Source organism: Microtus ochrogaster, unplaced genomic scaffold, assembly GCF_000317375.1.
Source record: "Microtus ochrogaster isolate Prairie Vole_2 unplaced genomic scaffold, MicOch1.0 UNK17, whole genome shotgun sequence".
In the NCBI taxonomy this organism is placed as follows: domain Eukaryota; kingdom Metazoa; phylum Chordata; class Mammalia; order Rodentia; family Cricetidae; genus Microtus; species Microtus ochrogaster.
Window position 1 is genome coordinate 2,912,888 of NW_004949115.1, and position 23,331 is coordinate 2,936,218.

The 23,331-nt window shown below is 39.7% G+C and overlaps 1 protein-coding gene across 3 annotated transcripts in view; it reads left to right on the forward strand.

Annotated features, from left to right (window-relative positions):
* Window positions 1–23,331, forward strand: part of Morc4 (MORC family CW-type zinc finger 4) — a 57,763-nt gene that overhangs the window by 19,491 nt on the left and 14,941 nt on the right. For 2 of the 3 annotated variants that reach the window (XM_026789360.1, XM_026789362.1), the window contains exons 6-14: window positions 689–821; window positions 1,128–1,256; window positions 3,498–3,617; window positions 5,005–5,105; window positions 14,661–14,750; window positions 19,011–19,139; window positions 20,434–20,499; window positions 20,963–21,014; window positions 22,326–22,498. In XM_026789360.1, coding sequence (XP_026645161.1) covers window positions 689–821; window positions 1,128–1,256; window positions 3,498–3,617; window positions 5,005–5,105; window positions 14,661–14,750; window positions 19,011–19,139; window positions 20,434–20,499; window positions 20,963–21,014; window positions 22,326–22,498 — 993 coding nt within the window. The remainder of the gene's footprint in view (window positions 1–688; window positions 822–1,127; window positions 1,257–3,497; window positions 3,618–5,004; window positions 5,106–14,660; window positions 14,751–19,010; window positions 19,140–20,433; window positions 20,500–20,962; window positions 21,015–22,325; window positions 22,499–23,331) is intronic. The other variant, XM_026789361.1, reaches the window with a different exon arrangement.

The following is a 23,331-nucleotide window of genomic DNA, read 5'->3' on the forward strand; positions in this document are numbered from 1 at the left end:
TGTGTGTGTGTGTGTGTGTGTGTGTGTGTGTGTGTGTGTGTAGCCATTTAAGTCCTAGTGCTAGGCCAGGCATCATGATGGTGCATGCTTTTAATCACAGCACTTCAGAAGAGGTTGATGGATTTCTCAGAGTTTGAGGCCAGCCTGGTCTATAAAAGTAAGTTCTAGATCAGTCTGAGATACATAGTGAGATCCTGTCTTGGGGGTGGGGAGATGCAGGACTAGATCTGGGGGAAATGCTGGCATCTTATTAGTTCCTATTCTGCTGCTGAAGCCAGCAGAAATTGACTTGGGTGGATATGATCATTAAGTTGGAACAAGTGCTATTTAGTGACTTCTTTGGCAGCAGTCAGAAAGCTGGTATTTAAGATCTTGCTTTGAGGGTAGCTGACATCCGTTCTACTCATCAGATCCCAGATATTTAATACTCCTTTTTGTCTTTCCTTATGAACCTGGCATCAGCAGCACTGTGAAACAGGGTAGATTGATTCAGAACAGGAACAACTTAATTACTGTATGGCCCTTAAATTGCATAGTTCATAGTTCCTTTGGAGTGGCAGTCAGAAAAAGCATCATATACCTGCGTATTGACTTATATTTCACTTGTGTTGAGTTCTTAATGCATCCCCCACCCCCGCAAGCCCGCTGGAGCCAGTTCTTTAAATTGGTACTTGTCTATTTTACTTAGAAACAAAGATGGAAAGTCTGAGCTGGACTTTGATACAGATCAATATGATATCCTAGTATCAGACTTCGATGCTGAAGAAAAGGAGATTGGTGGTATTCCCTCCAAGCCGCCAGAAACAGAGTATTCCCTACGGGTGAGTGAGAATAGTCCTTCAGCCGTGAGAAGTACGATTTCCTATAACGCGAAAATATCGTATAACAGAATTGAAGTGCAGGTGTGTAGAGATGATGCTCTGCTGGGATTTCTTTTCACCGTCTACGCTAAAGCAGTTCGTGAATATAGCTACTTCCATCTCGGAATGGTAGCTAATGCATTGTGAAAATGTACAGAAACTCAGCCAAGTATTTGCAAGCCTGGGCCCAGTTGGCTGGTGATGATTTGGGGAGATATCTGTAGAGTTGGCGATATACATAACAATTTGCCTTTCATAAATCTATAGGCATTTTGTAGTGTTCTATATATGAAGCCGCGGATGAAGATTTTTCTGCGGCAAAAGAAGGTGACTACCCAGATGATTGCTAAGAGCCTTGCCGATGTGGAGCACGATGTGTATACGTCTCCCTTCACCGTATCCTTCCTTGCAGTTGACTTCTTCATTCTGGGGTAAATCTCTCTATTGGTATGCAGCCAAAACCCTGCCTTATTCCGATTCAAAGTTGTGTGCTAAAACAGCCAAAATTGTGGGCTGAAACATTACCATTGAAGGAATAATTTTTTAAGTGTTGGTGTACCAGCTTCTTCAGAAACTGACAGATTATGAAATAAAAGTCACAATGAGTTTGAAGACTGTGGCTCAGTTATATTTTAAAATCTAATATTGATTTACTTATTTATTTAAGACAGGGCCTCTCACAGTATTCCATACTGGCCTGGAACTCATTGTGCAGCACAGGCTAGCCTCAAACTTGAGGTGATCCTCCTGCCTCAGCCTCCAGAGTGCTAAGATCGCAATCATATGCTGCCACACCTCACTTTGAAATCTTTTTTATTATCTATATTTGTTTTTAAATCATCCGTGTAGGAAGGCAGTCAGATTTGAGAAGCCCATCCATAGTCACTCCCATCATATTTGATTAAAAAGTTTTAGTTGGCGTTGTTCAGCTTACAGTTTATGTTGTACTCGGTCCAGATTTAGACTTGGATGTGAATTAGTGAGTGGAAATTAAAGGTATTTCTAGGAGGAGATGAATCACTCTCAAGCTCGGCATGGATTTCCTGGGAACTTTTCATAATGACAGCCATCCAGAAGAGCGCTTGCTCATTTTCTACACCTCATTGCACTGCAAGTGGATGTCACATACTAGGGACATTCTGGCGATGATTTATGCTAATTAACCATAGTCATTGGTGTTGGTGGGGGGATAGTCTTCAGAAGACAGAGAACTCAAGTATTTATGAAAACTTGCTTTTTTATTTTCTAGTAACCAGAAATAACAACTCTTGGCCCTTTAGACATGTTCTCTGCATTTTTCAAATCAGGACATTACTTTCCTTGGTCTTTTTTCTTACTGCCACAATTAGAAATTGTTCATTTAAAATAAACTGTGTAGTTAGTACTCACAGTGGATTTTTTTCCTTTTTGGAAACACATACCTTCTCTACTAGGAAGTTTTCTCTTAAAGCCCTGAATAAACTCAACTTAGAGTCAGGGCTAGTAAGTGAGATCGTCATTTATAACTTCACCTTGTGTAGGTTAGGACTGCAGTGCTGTGCATTTAGCAGAGTCCTCCCAACTGCATGTTTTCCTGCTTCTATTTTACGATATGTCCCTTTCCTGAGCATGGATTCTTCCTGTTGGGGGTTTCTATCAGGCCGACTTCAGTGCTTCTTTTCTGGATTTCTGTCAGCCCCTCTCCTGTGAAATCAGTTATCTTCTCACACTGCAGTTCTAGCTAAACAGCATCACTGTTGGCGTGACGGAAATGAAATCCCAAGTACTGGAACTATTTCCCTGATTTATTTCTTCTTCGGTCACCAGAAAAGCCGTATCGCTCTTCTCTGTGCTCTACACACAAATTCCGTACATTTCCCCACAGGGTACCCTCGGCCCATTCCTCATGATTTTAAATGTGTACAGCAAAAAGAAAATAATAATAATTTGACAATCATTATCTTTAAAATGTCAGTTTTGTGGTGTGAGAATTTTGATTGATTTGGGAAAGTAGAAAACTTAATTTATTTCTTTTGTTTTGTTTTGGAATAAGATCCTATTTGAAGTTTGTCTTGAGTTCCTAGAACCCAGAAACTTGATATGTTCTGAGTCAAATATTAGAGTACTAGGTTTACCAGTTGTATCACATTTCCCATCCTATCTAATCCATTTATCATATAGTATTGATGTACATAGCTTGTCATTTACAGACACTGTGTAAGGTATTTTTTTTTTATTTCTGTGACAGATAGTAAGAGAAACTAAGGAAAGGAAGGTTTATTTTAGCTCATGCTTTCAGAGATTCAGTCCATTGTGCAAGAAAGAGATGGTGTAGCTAGCTCACAAAAGTAGTTGAAAAAGTAGAGCAAGCAGTGGTGGCGCACGCCTTTAATCCCAGCACTTGGGAGGCAGAGGCAGGTGGATCTCTGTGAGTTCGACGCCAGCCTGGTCTACAGAGCAAGTTCCAGAATAGCCAGGCTGTTCCTGTCTCAAAAAAATAAAAATGTAGAACAAGTGATTGCTTGTGTTTTTAAATACCTTCTTAAAGGTTTACATTGATTCACATGTAATGACATTTGGTGGAAATTTTGTTTTTATAATACTTTTCTTTTCTCCTGAAACCTCTAGTGTTTGTCTCCTTAATGATTTTCTTCTCAGAATAAGCAGGTGAAAATCACTTTTGGATTCTCTTGCAAATACCATAACCAGTTTGGAGTAATGATGTATCATAACAACCGCCTTATTAAGGCCTTTGAGAAGGTGGGCTGCCAGTTAAAGGTGAGTGGTTACTGTCGCTTTGTCATAGAGGCCTGCAAAGAATGGGAAGAGAATCACAGGAAAGACAGATTCATTAATGGTTTTCAGCCCCATGTCATGTCAGTTATTAGATTCTGATGCTGAAACTCTGCATCAATAGACAAGGAGTCCTGTGTGAAAAAAAAAACCTGTTATTTCTCAGGTGCTGACAGGCCAACTAGGTATCTATTCTTAAAGAGTAGAATTCAGTCCCACCATGTGTATCAGCTTATTAACGTGTCAAATAGCTCTAATTATTATCTTGTGGCGACAGTAAAGGTATATTGGAAGGTTCATAACATTTAGTGGTTGGAAATCAAGATTTGTGCCCTATCTATAAAGCATATCCCTGGGTAAATCAAGTAATTCCTTTGAAGTTCAATTTCTGTGCTAGAAAAGTAAAAAAAGTTTTATTTATCTTCCTTTAAGTTTAGAAGGTTAAAAGGGATTGATTGTGATAAATGATACGAAATATTTCCTAAGCCAAATACCACAAATGCTACCATTATCTTTGATGCTTTAATGATCATTTAGAGTAGTGATTTCCGCAAGCAACTGTTCCATTCCTGGTCTGAAGATCAGGTGGCTGATACACAGTGGATGTCACACTGCTTTGTGTGACATGGTAGGACAGTTGTCTAAGCCCCAGGACTGTGAGGCCTTGGTTTTTCCTGTTACATCATCTTTAAACAATTTCTGGTTATGTGTCAGGAAAGAGTAAAGCACACTTTAAAACGCCCAAATCTCTTGCACTTCACCTCTGACTCTGGGAATTCCTTGGTGCCTTGTCTATGTGTGGAAATGCCCTATGTTATAAGATTCGGTGTGCTGATTACACCACACCTCTAGTTTCTGGAAAAGGCTTCATTTCGGTTCTGCAGAGCATTAGTATATGGTCTTGATTTTTTAGTAGTGTAAGTTCTTTATTCCAGTGAACCTCTTGGCAGTCTTAGAATATGAGACACATGACAAGTGAAGTTGCGTGGATGAAGTATAGATAGTAGAGCTGAGGAATTCTAGGGATCTGTGAATCATTGTTTGAACAATCTGAGAAACAGAAAGGGGGTGGATCCGGATGGGCGGGGGGGTGGAGGAGAACTGAAGGACTGGGAAGAGAAGAGGGAGGGGAACCCATAACTGGGATATATTACATGAAAAAAAGTCTATTTTCAACGGATAAAAAAAGAAAAGAAAATCTTTGCTGTTGCACTGGTCAGGATCCAATCTTTTCTAAGTGTTCCTCAACATCTTCATGGCCTTTCCTTACCCATGAATACTGTGTAACCTTTTCCATTATTTATTTGGAATCAAAAGGAAATGCCTCTGGGCTGTCAATAGTAATGTGTTGAAATTAACATTTTCTTCTAAGCCAACTTGTGGAGAAGGTGTGGGAGTAATTGGAGTCATTGAGTGCAATTTCCTAAAACCTGCCTACAACAAACAAGACTTTGAGTATACCAAGGAGTACCGGTGAGTCACTCTCAACCTCAGATGTTTCTGATAAATTGCTCAGGTACTGTTTTGCTCTCTGCACTTTCTAAAGCACCGCTAAAAGCCAGACGGAGATGTTAACTCACAATGGCTTCTTCAAGTATATTTTCCAAGATTAGAGATGAGTTTGCTCTTTCTCATTTTACCTTTAGAAATTACCAAATATAGAAGTATTTTGACAAACTATTTCTGATAAAGTGAAGGACCTTGTCTTTCATTACAGCACATTTTGGGGCGAGAAATTGAAATTTGCCCATCAGTTTTCTAGATACCAGCGAACACTTTCAGACGTGTTAGAACAAGGAAGATGTTCTCATGGAAGCATCTAGGGAAGACAACATAGCTCAAGATCAGAAAGGAACTTGACATTGACATTAAACCAATAGGGATATTTTGGGAATTAAAGAAAGGAATTGTTAAAATCGGGCTGAAAATAGGTTTGGGGTTTAAGATACAGCTCAATAGTAGAATGCTAGCTTAGTAAGCAGGAGACCCTAGATCTGATACCTCTTATGTGTTAGGTAAAGGACATAGGATGAAAAATTAGAATCCTTGATTGTTATGAACACATGTGGTATATGAAAATGTGAAACTTAAATACACATAAATAACTAATGTGTATATGCAAGCTGAAGAGAATCTTTGTTTGTTTATTGTTTTTCAAGATATTATTCCTCTGTGTGCCCCTGGTTGTCCTGGAACTCACTCTGTAGACCAGGCGAGCCTCAAACTCACAGAGATCCACCTGCATGCGCCACCACTGCCTGGCTGAGGAAAACTTTTAAATATGCCTAAAGAAAATCAAGGAAAGCTTCACAAAACAAATTAGATTTGAGCTTAAATTTAAAGGAAAAACTGGTGTTTTCTCGGTGAACTAATGAGAAGGGTACTCTAGAGCAGTGGCTCTCAACCTTCCTGATGCTGCGACCCTTTAATACAGCCCCTCATGCTCTGTTGACCCAACCCTAACATTATTTCACCACTACTTCATAACTGTAATTTTGCTACTGTTATGAAACATAATGTGAATAGTTTTGGAGATAGTTTGTCAAAGGGGTTGCGACCCCAGGTTGAGAACCACTGTTGTGAGCAAAGTAGAGTATGGGTAATGGCACAGAAAAGCCAGGGATGTTTTTGGGATGTGAAGAAAGAGAAGATGGGAGAACATTGAGTATCATTCAATTTAAAATCCCAGCAGTATTTTTTTCTACGAGTGGGAGGAAAAAATCATTTCTCAGAAATGTTTTCTGTGATCCAAGCTACAACAAAATTAATTAAATGTTCCTTCATTTAATTGAGACTGCAAGAATTTGAGATGCAGGATTTGACAAAGAGATAGCAATTTGAATGGCAATTCCAAATTAATTTCGGCACAATTGGGTTTTAGTCGCTCAGGCTTATCAGTGGTTATGGCAACGGTGTGCTCTGGAGCCAAATAAATTAATCATTTAAATGTGAGTCTGACCCGTAATGAAGACCTTTAACCAAGACTTGTCTCCTAAATGTGAAAGTTTAGAAATAACATTGGTTTAATGGAACCAGATATTCTTTCTTTTGAGTGAAAGTGATGAATTTATGATAATTACCTAAATAATATCTGTGAAGTTCAAATGTTAGACATTAAAATGTTTTAGCAGCTTTCCATATTATTGTTGCCAATGTACCAACCATAAGAATCTATATTTTTTCTTTTGAATACATTAGACATTTGGCTTTGGATGCCTAGTTTTTGAATGATGAATTTGAGGTGATTGTAGAGAGTTCACATAAAGGCATTCTATAAGCATGTAGGATTTCTGCTTCCGTAATTTAATCGTTACTGCACATTTATTTTCCTAAAAACAGAATGACAGCACTAACATACATAGAGTTTTGTGCGTAATAAATTTGCCAGTTCAGGCATCATTGCTATCTCTTTTTAAAATATTTATTTTTCTTTTATGTGTATATTTCCTGTGTGTGTATAAGTGTATCATACGTGTGCCCAGTGATGGTGCATGGCAGAAGAGAACAAGCCCCCTGGAACTGACGTTGCAGACAGTTGTGAGCTGCTGTATGGAAGCTGAGAACAGAACCTGGGTCCTTCTCCAAGAGCAGCAACTACACTTAACCACTGACTCCTCTATCTAGCCCAATTTTTTTAAAGACAAGATCTCATTTAGTTTATATGTCTCATATAGTTCATGCTTGCCTCAAACTCACTATGTAGCTGAAGGTAGCTTTGAATTCTTGTGCTTCGGCCCTTACAGCTCACAAGTGTTATGATGAAAAGACTGGAATCATCATGCCTTATACCTTTATGCTGGGAACTAAACCCACACACATAACTGGAAGTTTCTCTCCTGCACGCTAGATCCCAAATAATCACTCTGAGGTTTAATATTAATTACAAATTGGTTGGACTGTTGGCTTAGGCTTAATACTAACTAGCTCTTACAACTTAAATTAACCCATTTCTACTGTTCTATATTTACCACAAGGCTTGTAGCTTTTTACCTTTAGCTTTCTTCTTGGGCAGCTGCTGGCATTGCCCTCTATTCCACCTTCTTTCTCCTTCTATCTCTGCTGGGATTTTGTGCCTAGCTGTATTCTGCCTTGCCATAGGGAATTTGAAAACAAATATGGGGGCATAGACTGCTAATTCCAACACTCAGGGTCTATGGCAATGGGATTGTGAATTTAAGGCCAACCTGGGCTACAGAATGAGTTCTTGGGCAGCCTCATCTACATAGCAAGAACCTCCATTTCCTTTGTTCCTGTCAAAAATCTGAATTTGAGAGGATTAGAAAATATTGCTGTCACAAATTACTGTGACTATTACAGATTCAAAAGTAGAAATGATAAAGGAAATACAAGTTATTATACTACTAAAATATCTACAAAGAAATAATCTTAATACATCACTATGAACCATCTGGATATTAGATTTTAGCTATAAATATCATGGTTGAAGCTTAAAATATTTTTAGAATCAATTTCACCTTAAAAAATGCAACCAAAGCATATTAACTTAGCAAGCCATTAACACATAACACAGTGACTAAGTTTTGTAGAATCTTCCAAAGAATTTCAAAACAGAGTTGCTTAAGGGCTTTGCATTCTGTTTGTAATAATAGATCATCACCACACATTAAAAACAACTAAATAGCAGTAAAATGGCTCATAGACCTCTTTGGTGCTGTGCAGGGAAAATGCTCTGATGAGACAGATAAGGAAAGTTTTAGGTAGATGATGTGACTTAAGATAGCCTTAAGTGGATCTGTGAGTTCATGACCAGCCTGGTCTATGGAGTGAATTTCAAGACAGGCAAGGTTACACGGAGAAACCCTGTCTCAAAAAATTGCAAACAGACAAAAGAGATATTCCCTAAAAGGTACAAGACTAGAGCTGTAGAGAGATGGTTCTGTGGCTAAGAGCTCTGGCTGCTCTTCCAGGTGACCCAGATTTGATTCCCAGCACCCACATGATGGCTCACAACTGCCTGTAACTATAGCTCCTGGGGATCCAGCAGCTACTTCTGGCCTCCATGGGCACAAGGGACAGATGTGGTGTACATACATGCGTGCGGAGGAAACACCCACATGTATAAATAAATAATAAACAATTAGAAGGATACACGATGCAGAAAAGGAAGGGAATTCTAGTATAGAGTTGTGGCATGACAAGAACTCTGAAGGGGAAGTGGAGATGAGGTGATACACTAGAGTGAAAAAATCAAACAAAATGGGTAATGTAGGGCCATGTCCTAAAGCAGAGACTATCAAGTGTTTTCTGAGAAGGCCAGAGAGAAATATTTGGGCTTTTGTAGGCCACACACAGTCTCTTACCCAACTTTTTAATTCTGTCATAGTATGAAAGTATACATTGACAGAAAGTAAAGGAGCGAGTATTGTTCCAGCACAGTTTTGTTCACAAAATGGCAGTGAGTTCAGGCTATAGTTAGCACACACTTTTCTTAGAACCCTATATCTGAACTATGTGCCAAGTTATATCTAATGGATTCAGAGGAATCAGACAATAATTTACATTTTAGGGAAGAACAGTATGCTCAACTTCTGTCTGCAAGCAGCGGAAAGCATCTTCTATTGTAAAAAATTACCATAAATTTAGTGGCTTAATATAACACTAATTTACTGTGTTAGAGTTCTGTAGGTTAGAAGGCTTGACTCAGATCTCACTGGGCTAAAATCAAGGTGTTGGCAGGCCGTCTTCCTTTCTGGAGACTCTAGGGGAGAATCTGATTCCTTTTCTTTTCCAACTTTAGAGACTGCCAGCGTTCCTTGGCCCAAGGCCCTCTTCTCCAACTTCAAAGTCAGCAGTGATGAGTTGCATCCTCCTCGCGTTGCATCATTCCTGTAACCCTGCTTCCATAATCGCATTGCCTCCTTGGATTCTGACTCCTCTGCCTCACTCTTCCACACTTGAAGACCCGTAGTTTCACTGTATCATTTAGAAGCTTTTCCTACTTTAAGGAGAGTCAGTGAGTAGCAGTAACTCTCTTACTGTGTATAACATAAGATAGTCACAGATTTTACTGTTTATAACCTAAGTTATTCACAGACTTTAGGGATGGGACCTAGACATCTTTGAAAGACTATTATTTTATTTATCAGTCTGTCCTCTGGTGCTTCAAGATTTATTTCTCACATTCAAAAAGTGATTGCCCTATTCCATCCCAACGTCATCAAAATTTTCAGAGTCTAAAGTCTTAACTAAATGTCATCAGCTCAAAAGTATGTTAGAAGTCTTGACTCAGATCTCACTGAGCTAAAATCAAGGTGTTGGCAGGCTGTCTTCCTTTCTTTTTCCGTAATCACATTGTCTCCTCTGAGTCTCTCCCTCTCCCACTGTCCCTCTGTTCCTCTCCCTCCCTCTCCCTCTCTCCCTCTCTCTCCCCCTCCCTCCCTCTCTCCCTCTCCCTCCCCCTCCCTCCCTCCTTCCCTCTCCCTCCCCCTCCCTCTCTCTCTCTCTCTCTCTCTCTCTCTCTCTCTCTCTCTCTCTCTCTCTCTCACACACACACACACACACACTTTAATGCTAAAATATAATAGCAGGAGATACACAGGACACCAGTTATATAAAAGTTCTATGTCAAGTGGGGTTTAAATAGAAAAGAAAAAAAGAGTTACAGGCACCAAGCAATTTCATAAATCCAGCTAGGCAAATTCCATTAAATAGCAAACACAAGACATAATTTTGTGGGACTTATAACACTGCCCCCATCACTAAAACTATGCCTTCAGGGCTATGGTTCAACTCTCAAAATTATCTGTTCATGAAGGCTAGTATATTTTTACAGCAGAGTAATTTTGTCAATTTTATCTTCATTAGAGTATTTTTAGTTATTAATTTTATTTTTGTGATGATAATATAATTACAGCATTTTCCCTTTCCTCTCTCCAGACCCATATACTCCTCTTTGCTCTTTCAAATTCATGACTTCTTGGGTCAGCATACACGTTTGTATGCATGTATACATATGTAATCTTAATTACAGCCTGCTCCATCTGTATAACATTACTTATAGGTATATAGTTTTAGAAATTCACTAAGATTCTTACATTATATATTCTCCCCCATTTATTCATGTCAATTGGAGCTGAAAGTGTTTGTGCTCCTGCCATCTCAAAAATCTTGTAGGTCTTCCAAGGATGTGTTGAATATTCATTCCATTTAACAAGAGGCTCTTGACTGATCTTCCCTAGACAATCTGATTTCTCTTCTTGGCCTCAGCTGAGATGGTTGTGAAGGTCTGTGAGTCACATGCTTCACATTCCCAAAGAGCCTCGTATGTGACTGGATATTGTGACCTTTTGATCTGATTGTGATAGTAGCTAATGATTGTCCAACCCTACTCTTCATTCACAGAGCTCACAGCCCTAACAATGAATCTGTACATTTTAATATCTTTTGTGATTTTGACTGCCTGCGAACATTCCAGATTGTCAAATTCTGATTCCTTTCCCATTATCAGTTCTTTTCATGTATCTTTGCTTTCCTGCCTTTTCCATTACCAGCCAGAGGACACAACTTGAGCAGTTTTTCTGGAGATCTCCTCAGCCAGATGTACAAGTTCAGCAGGTACAAGCTCTGTGCTCCGTGGATGTACAGGACATGTTTCTGCTAAGCTTTCTGTCACTATGTAGCTAGGATCATATTTCCGATTTTCCAGTAACGTGTGGGGTCATTTTCCCTGAGCCTTGATTAGAGTGGCTTTACCATCTGTCTTTCTACTCTGTTTACAGTGATTTAGACAATCTTTAAGGCAATCTCTAGCTTCTTCTCTCCCATGTTTCTCCACTTTCTCCTGAGCCCTCATTAGTTTAGTTAACATTCATCCAGATATCGATTGCCAGTCTGCTTGATGCGATTTAGGCTCTGGCGTGTTTCTCAAACCTTTGCCAGATTTCTTTATTTTCCTTTTATTCTGTTTTTAGACAGGGTCTTGTGTAGCCTCAAGATCACTATATAGCCAAAGACAACCTTGAACTCCTGATCCCCCAAAATGTCTCAGGCTGCTAAATTTCAGTTCCAAAGCAACTTCTTCATCTTAGTTGTTTTTTCTAGTAGTACTCTGTTTCTAGGCACCACAATCTGCCATATTCTTTCCTATTGAATTTTTAAAAATATTTATGTGTATATGCACACACGTGTGAGCATATGCAGGCTTGGGACCTGAAGATTGATAGCGTGTTTTACTCACTGAACCAGATCGAGGGACCTGTATTCTTTTTGTCATATCATATTGCATCATATTTGTGAATTTGGGTTGACGCCATTTGGATTTAAAGTGATCATTGGTAAGGGAAGACTTCTGTCATTTGGCAGTGTGTTTCATAGCCTCTCTCATTTCCCACATTGCTGTGTTTTATGTTTAGGTGATGTTTTATAGTGGATTGCTTAAATTCTATTCTTGTTTCCTTTTATATACACAATCTAGCTATTTTCCACGAGTTATCATAGAGGCTACATATAAGATCCTCTGTCTCTTTCTTTTGGCTTTAGACTTCTACAGTGCCTATGATGGACCACTGGTGGTGCTTCCTATGTCCTTCAGGCTTTGTTTCCATCTCCAGTTTTCTTTCTTATTGGTCATCAATTTTAGTAATTTCTTAAAGTCCCCAGATTCGTCTTTCTGTCCCACTTTGATGTAGGTGGGTCTTCTTTCTATGTGTTGCTTTCATTGGTTAATTAATAAAGAAACTGCTTGGCATGATAGGTCAAAACATAGGTGGGTGGAGTAGACAGAACAGAATGCTGGGAAGAAGGGAAGTGAGTCAGACGCCATGATTCTCCTACCCAAGATGAACGGTGGTTAGAATCTTCCCAGTAGGCCACCACTTCGTGGTGCTACACAGATTATTAGAAATGGGTTAATCAAGATGTGAGAGTTAGCCAATAAGAGGATAGAGCTAATGGGCCAGGAATTGTTTAAATGAATACAATTTGTGTGTTGTTATTTTGGGTATAAAGCTAGCCATGCGGGAGCCTGGCAGGACTAAAAGCGGGCCTGCTAATCTCATCACTACACCACTTTTGAATCTACCAAGTGAATGGTCTGTTCTACATTTTATTTCAGTTCTTTTAAAAAAGTTTTCTGTCTCCTTTTTGCTATTGCCATTTTTTTTTCAAAACCTCTTTGAACTTGACTTTATTCACACCTTCCTTGGGTTTTTTTTTTTTTTGCATCTTTAACCCAGAACTTTTTCAGTGACTGTTTATTTGGATTTCATTTTTCTTTGATCATACCATATTTTCTAGTTTCTTTGTATGCACTGTGATTTTTATAACAATAATTCTGGAAATTAGGTTTTCCCCCTTTCCTAGGATTTGCTGTGTTGTTTTTGTTTATTTGATGCCAGTGGTGTGGTAAGCTATCTCTGTACCAGAGACTTGGTAGAATGTAAACTTAAAATTGTCTCACTTGTTTTCTGAACCTGTATTTTCCCTGGAAATTCAAAGTGACATTCTAATTTTATATATATGCATATATGTGTGGTTGTGTATATGTATGAATGCATATGCTATGTATATACATATGTGTGTATACTTTTTTCATATCTTCATTTTTAACATCTGGCTCTCCAAACAAGAAAAAAATATGAAGAGGTGAAAATAAAGTTTTATCGCTTTGAATGTCCTAGACATCATCTCAGTTAGAGGAGAAACTTGTAATCATGGAGAATATAACAGAAAAGGCCACTTCCCCATTGTGTGATCTAAAATAGTAGCACTGAGAGCACGAGACACTATCCTTGAAGGATAGGAACCCTTTTCCCTATCATGGTTCTTATAAGTAACTTGGGGAATGCCTGAAGGATTCTCTGTCATGGCATTAGAAGTGGAGAATACTAAAAACAGAAATGGACCAAAATTGACCACAATTACCACTTAAGTGTTCCAAAATACAGATTGTTAAATATTAACTGGATTTGTTTCAGGTTCTTATAACAGCTGTGCAGTAAAATGCCAAGGAAACATTTTCCCTATTAGTCTTAGTTCTCTGTGATCAGGCAGATTGTGCCAGTGCAGTTGCTATCTAGGCAAGGAGACCGATTCCACATGCCTCCTACTTACCTTCCCAGGATCCCATCACATTTTCTCTATCAAGTAGACCTTGAAGAGGAAAGAAAACATGTAATATGACTTGAGGGAAGGCATTGGTAGTAGGAGAGGGATGAATTAATCTAGGAACATGCCTATGGTGATTTTAGTCTTGTGTATGTAGTGAAAATCTAACTGAAATGGATAAGGTGGCAGTAAGGAAGAGGTGTATGGAAGAAGAGATCCGCAAACATGCCAAGTAATGATCCCAAGGGTGGAAAGAGGCTTGAAATTTCTCAAGTGTATAGTGTTCCAAGTATGTGTACATTTTCATTAAGTTATAATCTTGGGAAATAGAACTTAATAGAAATTATTCATTAGATAAGAAAGCAAACTCAGATTCAGCTTCTAACAGCAGCGTTGTAGAAAAACGTTGAAGAAACATTTTCCATGTTACTACTGTGCTGCTGTGGTTAGTATCTGCAGATGAACTATAATGACAGATCAAGCTAATGTTTGATTGATTTTTAATAGATAAGTTTTTGTGTATGAGCCTCTAATTTTTCTATTTGATCCTGAGTTATGTCCCTATAATCATCTGAAAATTTATTAATTCATCAGTATTTGTCTCTGTCCTCATTCTGTCATAGTCTCTAATGCCAACAGCATACTCCTTCCATGATTCTATAAGACTTGAAAAAACATCTAGACCATTCTACTTTTTTGGATCTTACAACCATTTTAACTTCACAGCCAGAGACTATCAATAATTATGATGGTAACATTATGGTATTTTTTCGGGTATAGTTTTCATTATGGTTTTATTATAGGATGTATCAAAGGCAGTTGACTATTAGTTTTTTAAGTTGTAGGCATTCAAAATTATGCTGACTATTCTAAGTTGCTGGGTTCTGTTCAACAGGATCTTCTGAGAGATAAAAAAATTATTCAAATGCTGGACCTTGACATACTCCTTGCATTTTCTTTCAGGTTGACAATAAGTGAGCTTGCTCAGAGGCTCAATGCTTATTGGAAGGAAAAAACATCTCAAGAGAATTTTGAGAACTTACCTGCATCCAGGCCAGTACCATCAGTAATAAAATATAGAATGTGAAAGCATTCTATAATGTCCTTCCATCAAATGGAAGAAACAAGGATAACGTAGTGTTTTTCACATCAGGAAGGTTGATTAACAGCAATAGGGAAAGCACTGGTACTAATTACATCATTTTACCTCTTCATTCTGTTTTAAGATGTATGTGGTTTGGATAATAGATATGAAGGGCTTAATGCTGTCAGTTTAGGAGAGACTAATACAGTGGGGGATTATGGCCATTTAAATCAGACACTCCTCGGTGGAAAGTCTAGACCTGCTCCTTGATCGTTGAGTGCGCTTCAGTGAGTCACTTCACCTCTCTGTACTGAGTTAGACTCCATGATTTTACAACGGTGCATGGCATAGGGTAGGTGTTCAGACATGCTAACAAACTTGCTTCCTCTTTATTCTTGCTACATTTTATTGTGACTAAACAGGTATTTCAGGGCAGAAATAGAGAACGAAACACATTAGAGGAAAAGCAGAGTTTATTCCTTGTAGATATGGTGAAACAGATCAGCCAAGAAAACAGACTGCATAACAACATACATACAGTTAGTTATAACATCACCAAGAACAGCACAGAAGACAGACTGCATAACAACATACATACAGTTAGTTATAACATCACCAAGAACAGCACAGAAGACAGACTGCATAACAACATACACACAGTTATAACATCACCAAGCTAGATATCAAAGTGGTAGAGATTACACTGCCCTTCTCATATGAGGGGAGGCTTCTACGTTTTAAAATAGAAATTACTAGATTAATGTTTGGTGCAAAATTCTGTTTCAATTGCAGTCTGAATGCTGTATGTATATTTCTACATTCTAAAGATTTCAACTGATTTCAATCCGCCATTTTTGCCAAAAAATTTAATTAAGATTAAATGATATTTTATTTGTCCTTTCAAATTAGCACTGATTAATGTAGTGAGACAGAAGTTCACATATTGCTGGGGCATGTAAGATCTAACAGCAGATTTTTTTCCCTTTAAAGTAATTATTTAATTGATTTAGTTTGCATCCAGTTTCCCCTCCCTCCTACCCTCTCACCTCTTCTTCACCCCGCAGCTCCAGCACTCCTGTTTCTGTTCAGAAAGGGGCAGGCCTCACATGGGTATCAACAAAGCATGGCATATCAAGTTGCCCTAAGACTAAGCATCTCCCTTTGTATTAAATTAAGACTGGGCAAGGCAATCAGTATGAGGAATAGGTTTCCAAGAGCCAGCCAAAGCATTAGAGACAGCCTCTTCTCCCACTGTTAGGAGTTACAGAAGTAGAATAAGCTACACAACTGTCACAAATATGTAGAGGACCTAGATCGATCCCATGCAAGTTCCCTGGTTGTTAGTTCAGACTCTGTGAGTACTTATGACCCAGGATAGTTGATTCTATGGGTTTTCTTGTGATGTCCTTGACCCTCTGGCTCCTACAATCCTTCCTCCCTCTCTTCAGCAGGATTCCCGAGTTCAGTCTAATGTTGGGCTGTGGGTCTCTGCATCTCTTTCCATCAGTTACTGGATGAAGGCTTTCTGATGACAATGGGGGTAGTCATCAATAGCAGAAGGCCATCCTCTCCACTATTGCTAGGAGTCTTAGCTGGGGTCATCCATCCTTGTAGATTTGTGGGAGTTTCCCTTATATCACGTTTCTACCTGATCCCCAAAAGCCCCCCTTTCCAGTCATCTCTTTCAATACTATCTCCCCATCTACTCCCAAACCCAGTCCCTCTAGTTTCCATCCCCACCTGCCTCCAGCCCACCCAGGAGATCTCTTCTGTTTCCCCTTCTCAGGGAGATCCATAAATTCCCCCTTGGGCCCTCCTTGTTACTTAGCCTCTCTGGGTGTGTGGATTGTAGCATAGTTATCCTTTGTTCTACAGCTAATATTCACTTATGAGTTAGTACATACCAGGATGATTTTTTTCTAGTTCCATCAATTTGCCTTCAGAATTTCTGATGTAGTTTTTAACAGCTGAATAAATACTCCATTGTATGAATGTACCACATTTTTTTAAATCTATTTTTCAGTTGAGGGCCATTCACGTTGTTTCTAGGTTCTGGCTATTACGAATAAAGCTGCTATGTATACAGTTGAACGAATGAATGTCCTTCTGGTATAATTGAGCATCCTTTGTGTACATTCCCGAGTGGTATATATAGGTGGTCTTGAGGTAGATTGAGAAACCGCCATATTGATTTCCAAAGTGGTTGTACAAGTTTACACTCCTACCAGGAATGTTCCCTTTGCTCCACATTCTCTACAGCATAAGCTATCATTTGTGTTTTTGTTTTTTGCCATTCTGATGGGTATAAGATGAAATCTCCAAGTAGTTTTGATTTGCATTTCCCTAATGGCTAAGGATATTGAACATTTCTTTAAGTGCTTCTCTAGCAGCAGAATTTTAATAGAGATTATTTATTGAATATTACTTAAGTTCCAGACACTATTCTTAGTTCCTTTCATGTAATAATTTATTCAGTAATCCACAGAACTCTCAGTATACAGGTATTATTACTTGGCAAATAGAAAGCCCAACACACAAAGAACTTACACCCTTTGCACAGGATTAGCCAAGTAGAATACAGTAGAGCTAAGGTTCAAATTAAGCACCCAGGTTCTTGAAGCTACACTCTTCTGGAGGGATATAGCAAGGGCAATATATATAACTCCTTTAACTTTGTATTTACTGCAGGCAGAAGCTCTACAGCCCTTCTTTCTGCCTGGGTTGAAGGATTCACCGTGGTCTGTTTGTAGCTGCTGCCTCTTAGAGTTCTTGTCCTCAAGAGTAATACAGGCATCTTTTTGCAAGACGTTCTTCTGTGCAAATGCATCTAAAACAAAGCTAACACAACCTTTCCTCTCCTCCTCCACTTCTGCTGAAACTGCTTTCCAACGGCTTCTGCTTTGTAGCTGTGTGAAAGTAGCAGACAGCAGAGGTCAGGCCTGAGCATAGAGCTTCAAGGTTGCAAGTCTGGAGCAACCTAGAGCAATAGGGAGATCCAAAAGTCTGTGAAAACTTGGCTAAATAGATTTTTTTTAAAAAAGAGTATTTGAGTGGCACAAGTACCTTTTATTTTCTTCTTTATATAGTTCTCTATTTTATAGTTTTTCATAATGGGATAATGTTACTTTAAAACTAGTAATAAAAAAGCAGGACTTAATACAATGAAAAATGACTGAAAGAAGTCATAATAGAAGCATACCAGTTCATTGAACAGTCTAGTAGAAGAGCTGTAATGTGCAGGATACACAAAACTCGCCCTGGGAGTAAAGTGGGCCGGAGGTGCCTCTCTCCTCCCTGTGTGTTTTCATCAGCCTTGGTGCTCTCCGGTACAACTCTGCACACTATTTATACCTCCTGCTACATCCGCACTACTCTCTTCCACGGGGAAATGAATTCACTTTCATCTACAAGTGATTTGGTTGCACACTTCTGGAATTGATGAGGGTGGATATGCATTTGGAGAGGTCATCCCTGGATGAGTTATCTTAATCATTTTGAACAATTGTTGGAGCCATCATTTATAGTTAGGAAATTTAACCAAAGTACATTGCCTTTTGTGATGGATGTTGGGAATAGCAACACAGTAATGTGATTGCGGCATTATAAACACGTGGTCTGATGTGATGCTGGAGTCAAACTCAGAACCTGTGCATGCTAGCAAGCTGCACACTGAGCTACATCCCTAAGCCCAAAGGGCAGGTTGTGAAAGCAAAAAGAGAAAGCAAAAGCATTCAGGGAAGTGGGGGAAAGATTTTGATGACAGTGAGAGAAATTAGGAGTGTGCTGGGAAGTAGGGGAGAGATTTTGATGACAATGCTTCCTCTGTGCCTCCTGTAAATACATTTAAAATTTGTTCAGTGACTGGACAAGGAAATGAAACAATTGGGTGAGTTTTATTTCTTTATAACAATGTATGATACACATACTTTTCTCAAGTTAATAAATCTCAGAGGTAAAACTAACTAACCTATTATTTTCTCAAAAAAGATTCTAGAATAAATATTATTATCCTCTACAAATAATTGTAGATCAGTATGTTTTGTATCCACATCTGATATAGTTATCTAGATTGCTCTCAATACACACATCTCAGACATCAAAATTATACAATTTCTAGGCATTTTTCCACATAAAAGTTTTGTTTTCATCTTTAGGACATACCTTTTAAATGTAGGTCAAAGCCCAGAGCTAGGATCTATACAATAACATTTCTGTTTTTCCTCACCCAGGAAGATTCCCGACCAGACATGGGTACAGTGTGATGAATGTCTTAAATGGAGGAAACTTCCTGGGAAGGTGGATCCATCCACATTACCTGCCAGATGGTTTTGTTACTATAATCCCCATCCAAAGTACAGGTAATTTCTAGGACTCAGTATTCTTTTGATGACTCCTGATTTGTCTTCCTATTCCCCAGAACCACTTCATATCAAATCTGTCTTCTTTAGCCTGGCATTCAAGCCCCCTGTGCTGGCTGGTCCCATTTAAACTATGTAGCTAACCTTATTTTTTTTATTGTACTTTACCAAACCCCTACAAGGCACTATTCCCTACAGATGCCATGGCTCCTCTCCCCTCCATGACTCTGATAGTGTCGTTTCTCTTGATTGAAATGACTTTCTGTATCCCAAGTTCCATTTCAAATCATAACAGTCTGAGGAGCTGAACTCTTTTGTGGCAGCTTTTCCTCTTAATAGCAATTTTTGATGATTTCACTCTGACCTCCCGCAGCATTTGATTCTTGACTTTTGTTCCTATGCCATTTTGTACTTGGGGGTATTTTTCGGGAGTTTGTTTCTTATTTATGTTTGATTCTACAGGAGCCTTTGTTCTTTAAGACTAGGTTCCTTACATTGCACATTGAGTCAGTAGCTTTCCTATGTCTCTGTAGGATTCATGTAAATAGGATCTGCTGTACAGTCAGTGCTGTTTGTTTGCTTCTTTGTGTTCCTAGTGTGCCATATGTTCCTTAGAGCAGGCAACATCTCAACAGTGCCCGATATAACTCAGTAGTTACGTGTGTTCCTAACAAGTCAGTCTGCTTCCATCCAGCTGTGATCTCTTACCTACTCTTCTTTTCATGGACCACATGCTGGTAAATAGAAGGTAGTCCAACAGAGTATGCTTTTTAGAGAAAATGTCCAAAGGGGAAGAAAGTATGTGAGTGAAGGCTAGGTGTGTAATTTGGAAGCACACCTCCAGGGTCTCCACATGTGCCTGTGGACAGGAAATGAGACTGAGTAGTCAGGTTATGAAAATGACTTCTAGAAGTTTCTTTGTTAATGCTTTCCTCTTTGGACTATGCTGTCTTTTATCTATTAACAGTTAGGCCAGGAGAGATCCTTCTAATCCGCTTTACTCCCTTGCAAAATGAATATAATGCAATTGCCAACTGATATTCCTGTTTATCAGGGTTTTTTTTTTGCATTACTTGTGGCCACCGAATAAATTTGTTCGTGCCTTTGGTTCTTCCTCTGAGATTCCCTTCCCAATGCTATAGTATAGCTAGCTTGTGTGGTGTGAATGGGATCCAAACTGGAGAAGGTTACACAATCAAGCTGCTCTATCATTAAGTTGCCCTTAAGGGAGGTAAAGAGTAAAAGCTCGAACCATGTTTTGCTTCCGAAAGATGACTTCCTGTCTGTACCACAGGCGATGCTCTGTTCCAGAAGAACAAGAACGCACTGAAGAATTATACCTGAGCAAGGCTAAGCAACAGTTGAGTATACGTGAGGCGGTGCTCTGCTTCCTAGAGCCGAGGGACCACTCTCCCTGTCACAAGACAAAGGCTTGAGGAGGGAGATAGCTCTGCAGGGCTCCGTGCTTGCCCCCTCGCCTGTGTGCTCTGCCCATTCTTCCTTCTGTCACCTTCAGAATGCCTCAACTTGTCCTGGTCTGCTTGGTCAGTCTCCTCCCTGCTCCGTACACTCACGCACACACACGCACGCACACGCATGCACAGACACGGAGCGAGAGTTTGAAATCTCTCCAGTAGCATAATTCAGGAATATAGCCCAGTTTCTCTGAACTTCATGAGTGCACTAAATATCACGTTATTTACAGACAGTCTCAGTACGCAGTCTAGACTTACCTGTAACTCACTCTGTAGACCAGGATGGCTTTGAGCTTGCAGTCCCCCTATGTTGGCCTCCAGAATCTAAATAGCACTTTTATCTTCTAGAGATGAAACCATTGAGAAGAAGCAGCAGCCTATGGAAAGTGACAAGCACCAGGTGAGAGACAGGTCCATTCTTCCTCTTCTCACACCGTTTTCCGCCCCCACAGGATTCAGGTTGAAGACCACTGCCCAGCAATGCTGAGGGTTTCTTCTCGTGCTCTCTTCTTCGGATTGGCTCTTTGGGTTTTGTGTTGATCTTCCATGGTTGCCGTTCCGATCACTGAAACAGAAGAATGACGTCATTTATTTTCCAGACTTGGATCCGTCCCGATTCTGGGCAATGGGAATGACACCTTTGTGTCATTAGCAGTTGTGTGCCATCTTCATAAGCTGCTGCTCTTGAGTGTCTGGTTTTCCTGTCTCCTTTCATTTGGGATTCAGGGATCATTTCTAACTCTTTTCTCTTGGGAAGAAGGGTTGGTTCTTTGTGCCTCCCCGCCCCCGCCCATCCCTGCTTTCAGGCTGGCTGGCTTTATAAAGACTCTGCTGTTTTGAATTTTCAGGAGCACTGTCTCTCGGACATGGTTGCCCAGCTCCGGACGCTGAAGGGTGCAATAAGGTTGGCCGTCCTTTCAGGGACACTCCTTTCCTGACAGCCACCATAGCACCCATGTATCTCTCCCACCCCTCCTTGCCTTTCTGCATGACTTCCCTCTCGACCCTATCTCCCAGAGATCTGCTAGTCGCATGTTAGATACACTTACTTTCCCAGTCGGGCAGGTCAGACTAGTGAGGAGAGAGGCAGTTTAACACTAATAACGCTTCTTCACGTACCCTACTCAAACCGAGGCATGTGAGTAATCACGGTTCATATCCTATGTCTGTACAGAGACCGGGATTTCCAGGACTGCCCTATCCTCATTCAGTTTGCCTTCCCTTTATTCTTTCACCCTAATTACTCATATTTTCTTCATATGCTGGCTCTCCAACAAGATCCCAGGTGCATGTCTCTGTTGTGTGCACTGTGAACATGTGGTAGCCTCTGGCATGTGTCTCTCCTAAACCAGCAGATACTTGCTGCAATGCTTTTCCTCTCCACCCACGTTTTCGACACAGAGCTCGGAAGGATGAAAGCCCAACCTTCACCTGGGTCGCGAGAGCGAAATAGACAGCGATTGGGACCTGGGTTTGTCTTGTGGGTGGGATAGGTCTAGTAACCAATACAAGAGTTGGGAACAGTCTGTTGGTGTCTAGCTGATAATTAGTGACCGACTGTGTTTGGGGTCAGTGTTCTAGTGTACATTGCTGTGCACTGTTTGTTCTGTTTATTTGGCCAAGCATTCTTTCCTAGCATCAGAAGAATTGACACATCTTTTGGTATTTTGCTCAAAGTTGGGATTTTTATGAACTATTTCTTTTTTGTTAGGTCCTCAGTAATCCACCAAAGATTACTACTGCACCAGAAATGGCTGAACTAAATGACAAGATGATTGGATATGAGCAAATCAATAGCCCGAGCCTTCTTCCATCCGGTGGAGAAGAAAACAAATCACCTCTTCAACTGAAGTCGCTGGATTCCAGTGTTTTTCAGTTTTCCAGGTGACTAAAACCATTATTTGCTTTCAAAAATAAGTCTCAGAGTCTGTTTTCCTGTAGAGTAATTTGATGTCACTTATAATACCTATTATATAAACTATATATGTAATGTATGTATGTGCATGTGTTGTCTGACCTCACACTCACAAAGAGATCCACCTCCTTCTTCCTTTCAAGTGCTAGTACTAATGGCGTGTACCACCATTCCAGGTAAGTTTTTTTCTTAACACATGAAGTTCGTTCATGAAAATATAGTTTGGGATTGATAAAATTGTGTCTTGCATGCACCCCCTAGTTTTTCCTTCTTATAAATGCTATGTCGAGCCTATATATTTTTGAAATGGTCGCTGTCTTGTGTTTTCTACTGAAGACTTTGAAAAGTATTAAGTGCTATATAAATAAGGTAATGCTATATAGAAAATCATTGTCCCTATACTTCATTAATATTAAAGTCTACAGAGGATTCATAGGTCTATGATGTGTTGGCTCTGTGTAAAATTAACTAGTACAAATGTGTCCCTCATGATCATACACTGTTTACTAGAAAATAAGTCATCCCCAAAAGCTTTTTCTTGTATGACATGGTGGTACAAGTCTTTAATCCCAGTGTCCACGAGGCAGAGGCTCCCATGTGTTTGAGCACAGCCTTGTCTGCAATAGTGGATTCCAGGCCAGCCAGGTTACACAGTGAGATCCTGTCTGGAAAAAAGTTTGTTCTTGGGCTTCACTTCGTTTACTACTACCTCGTCAATGTTGTTAGTCCATGTAATAGGAAGGAGGATAACTATGAATTTTCTTAGGCGTCTCTGAGGTACTAAAACATACAGCAGCCCCCG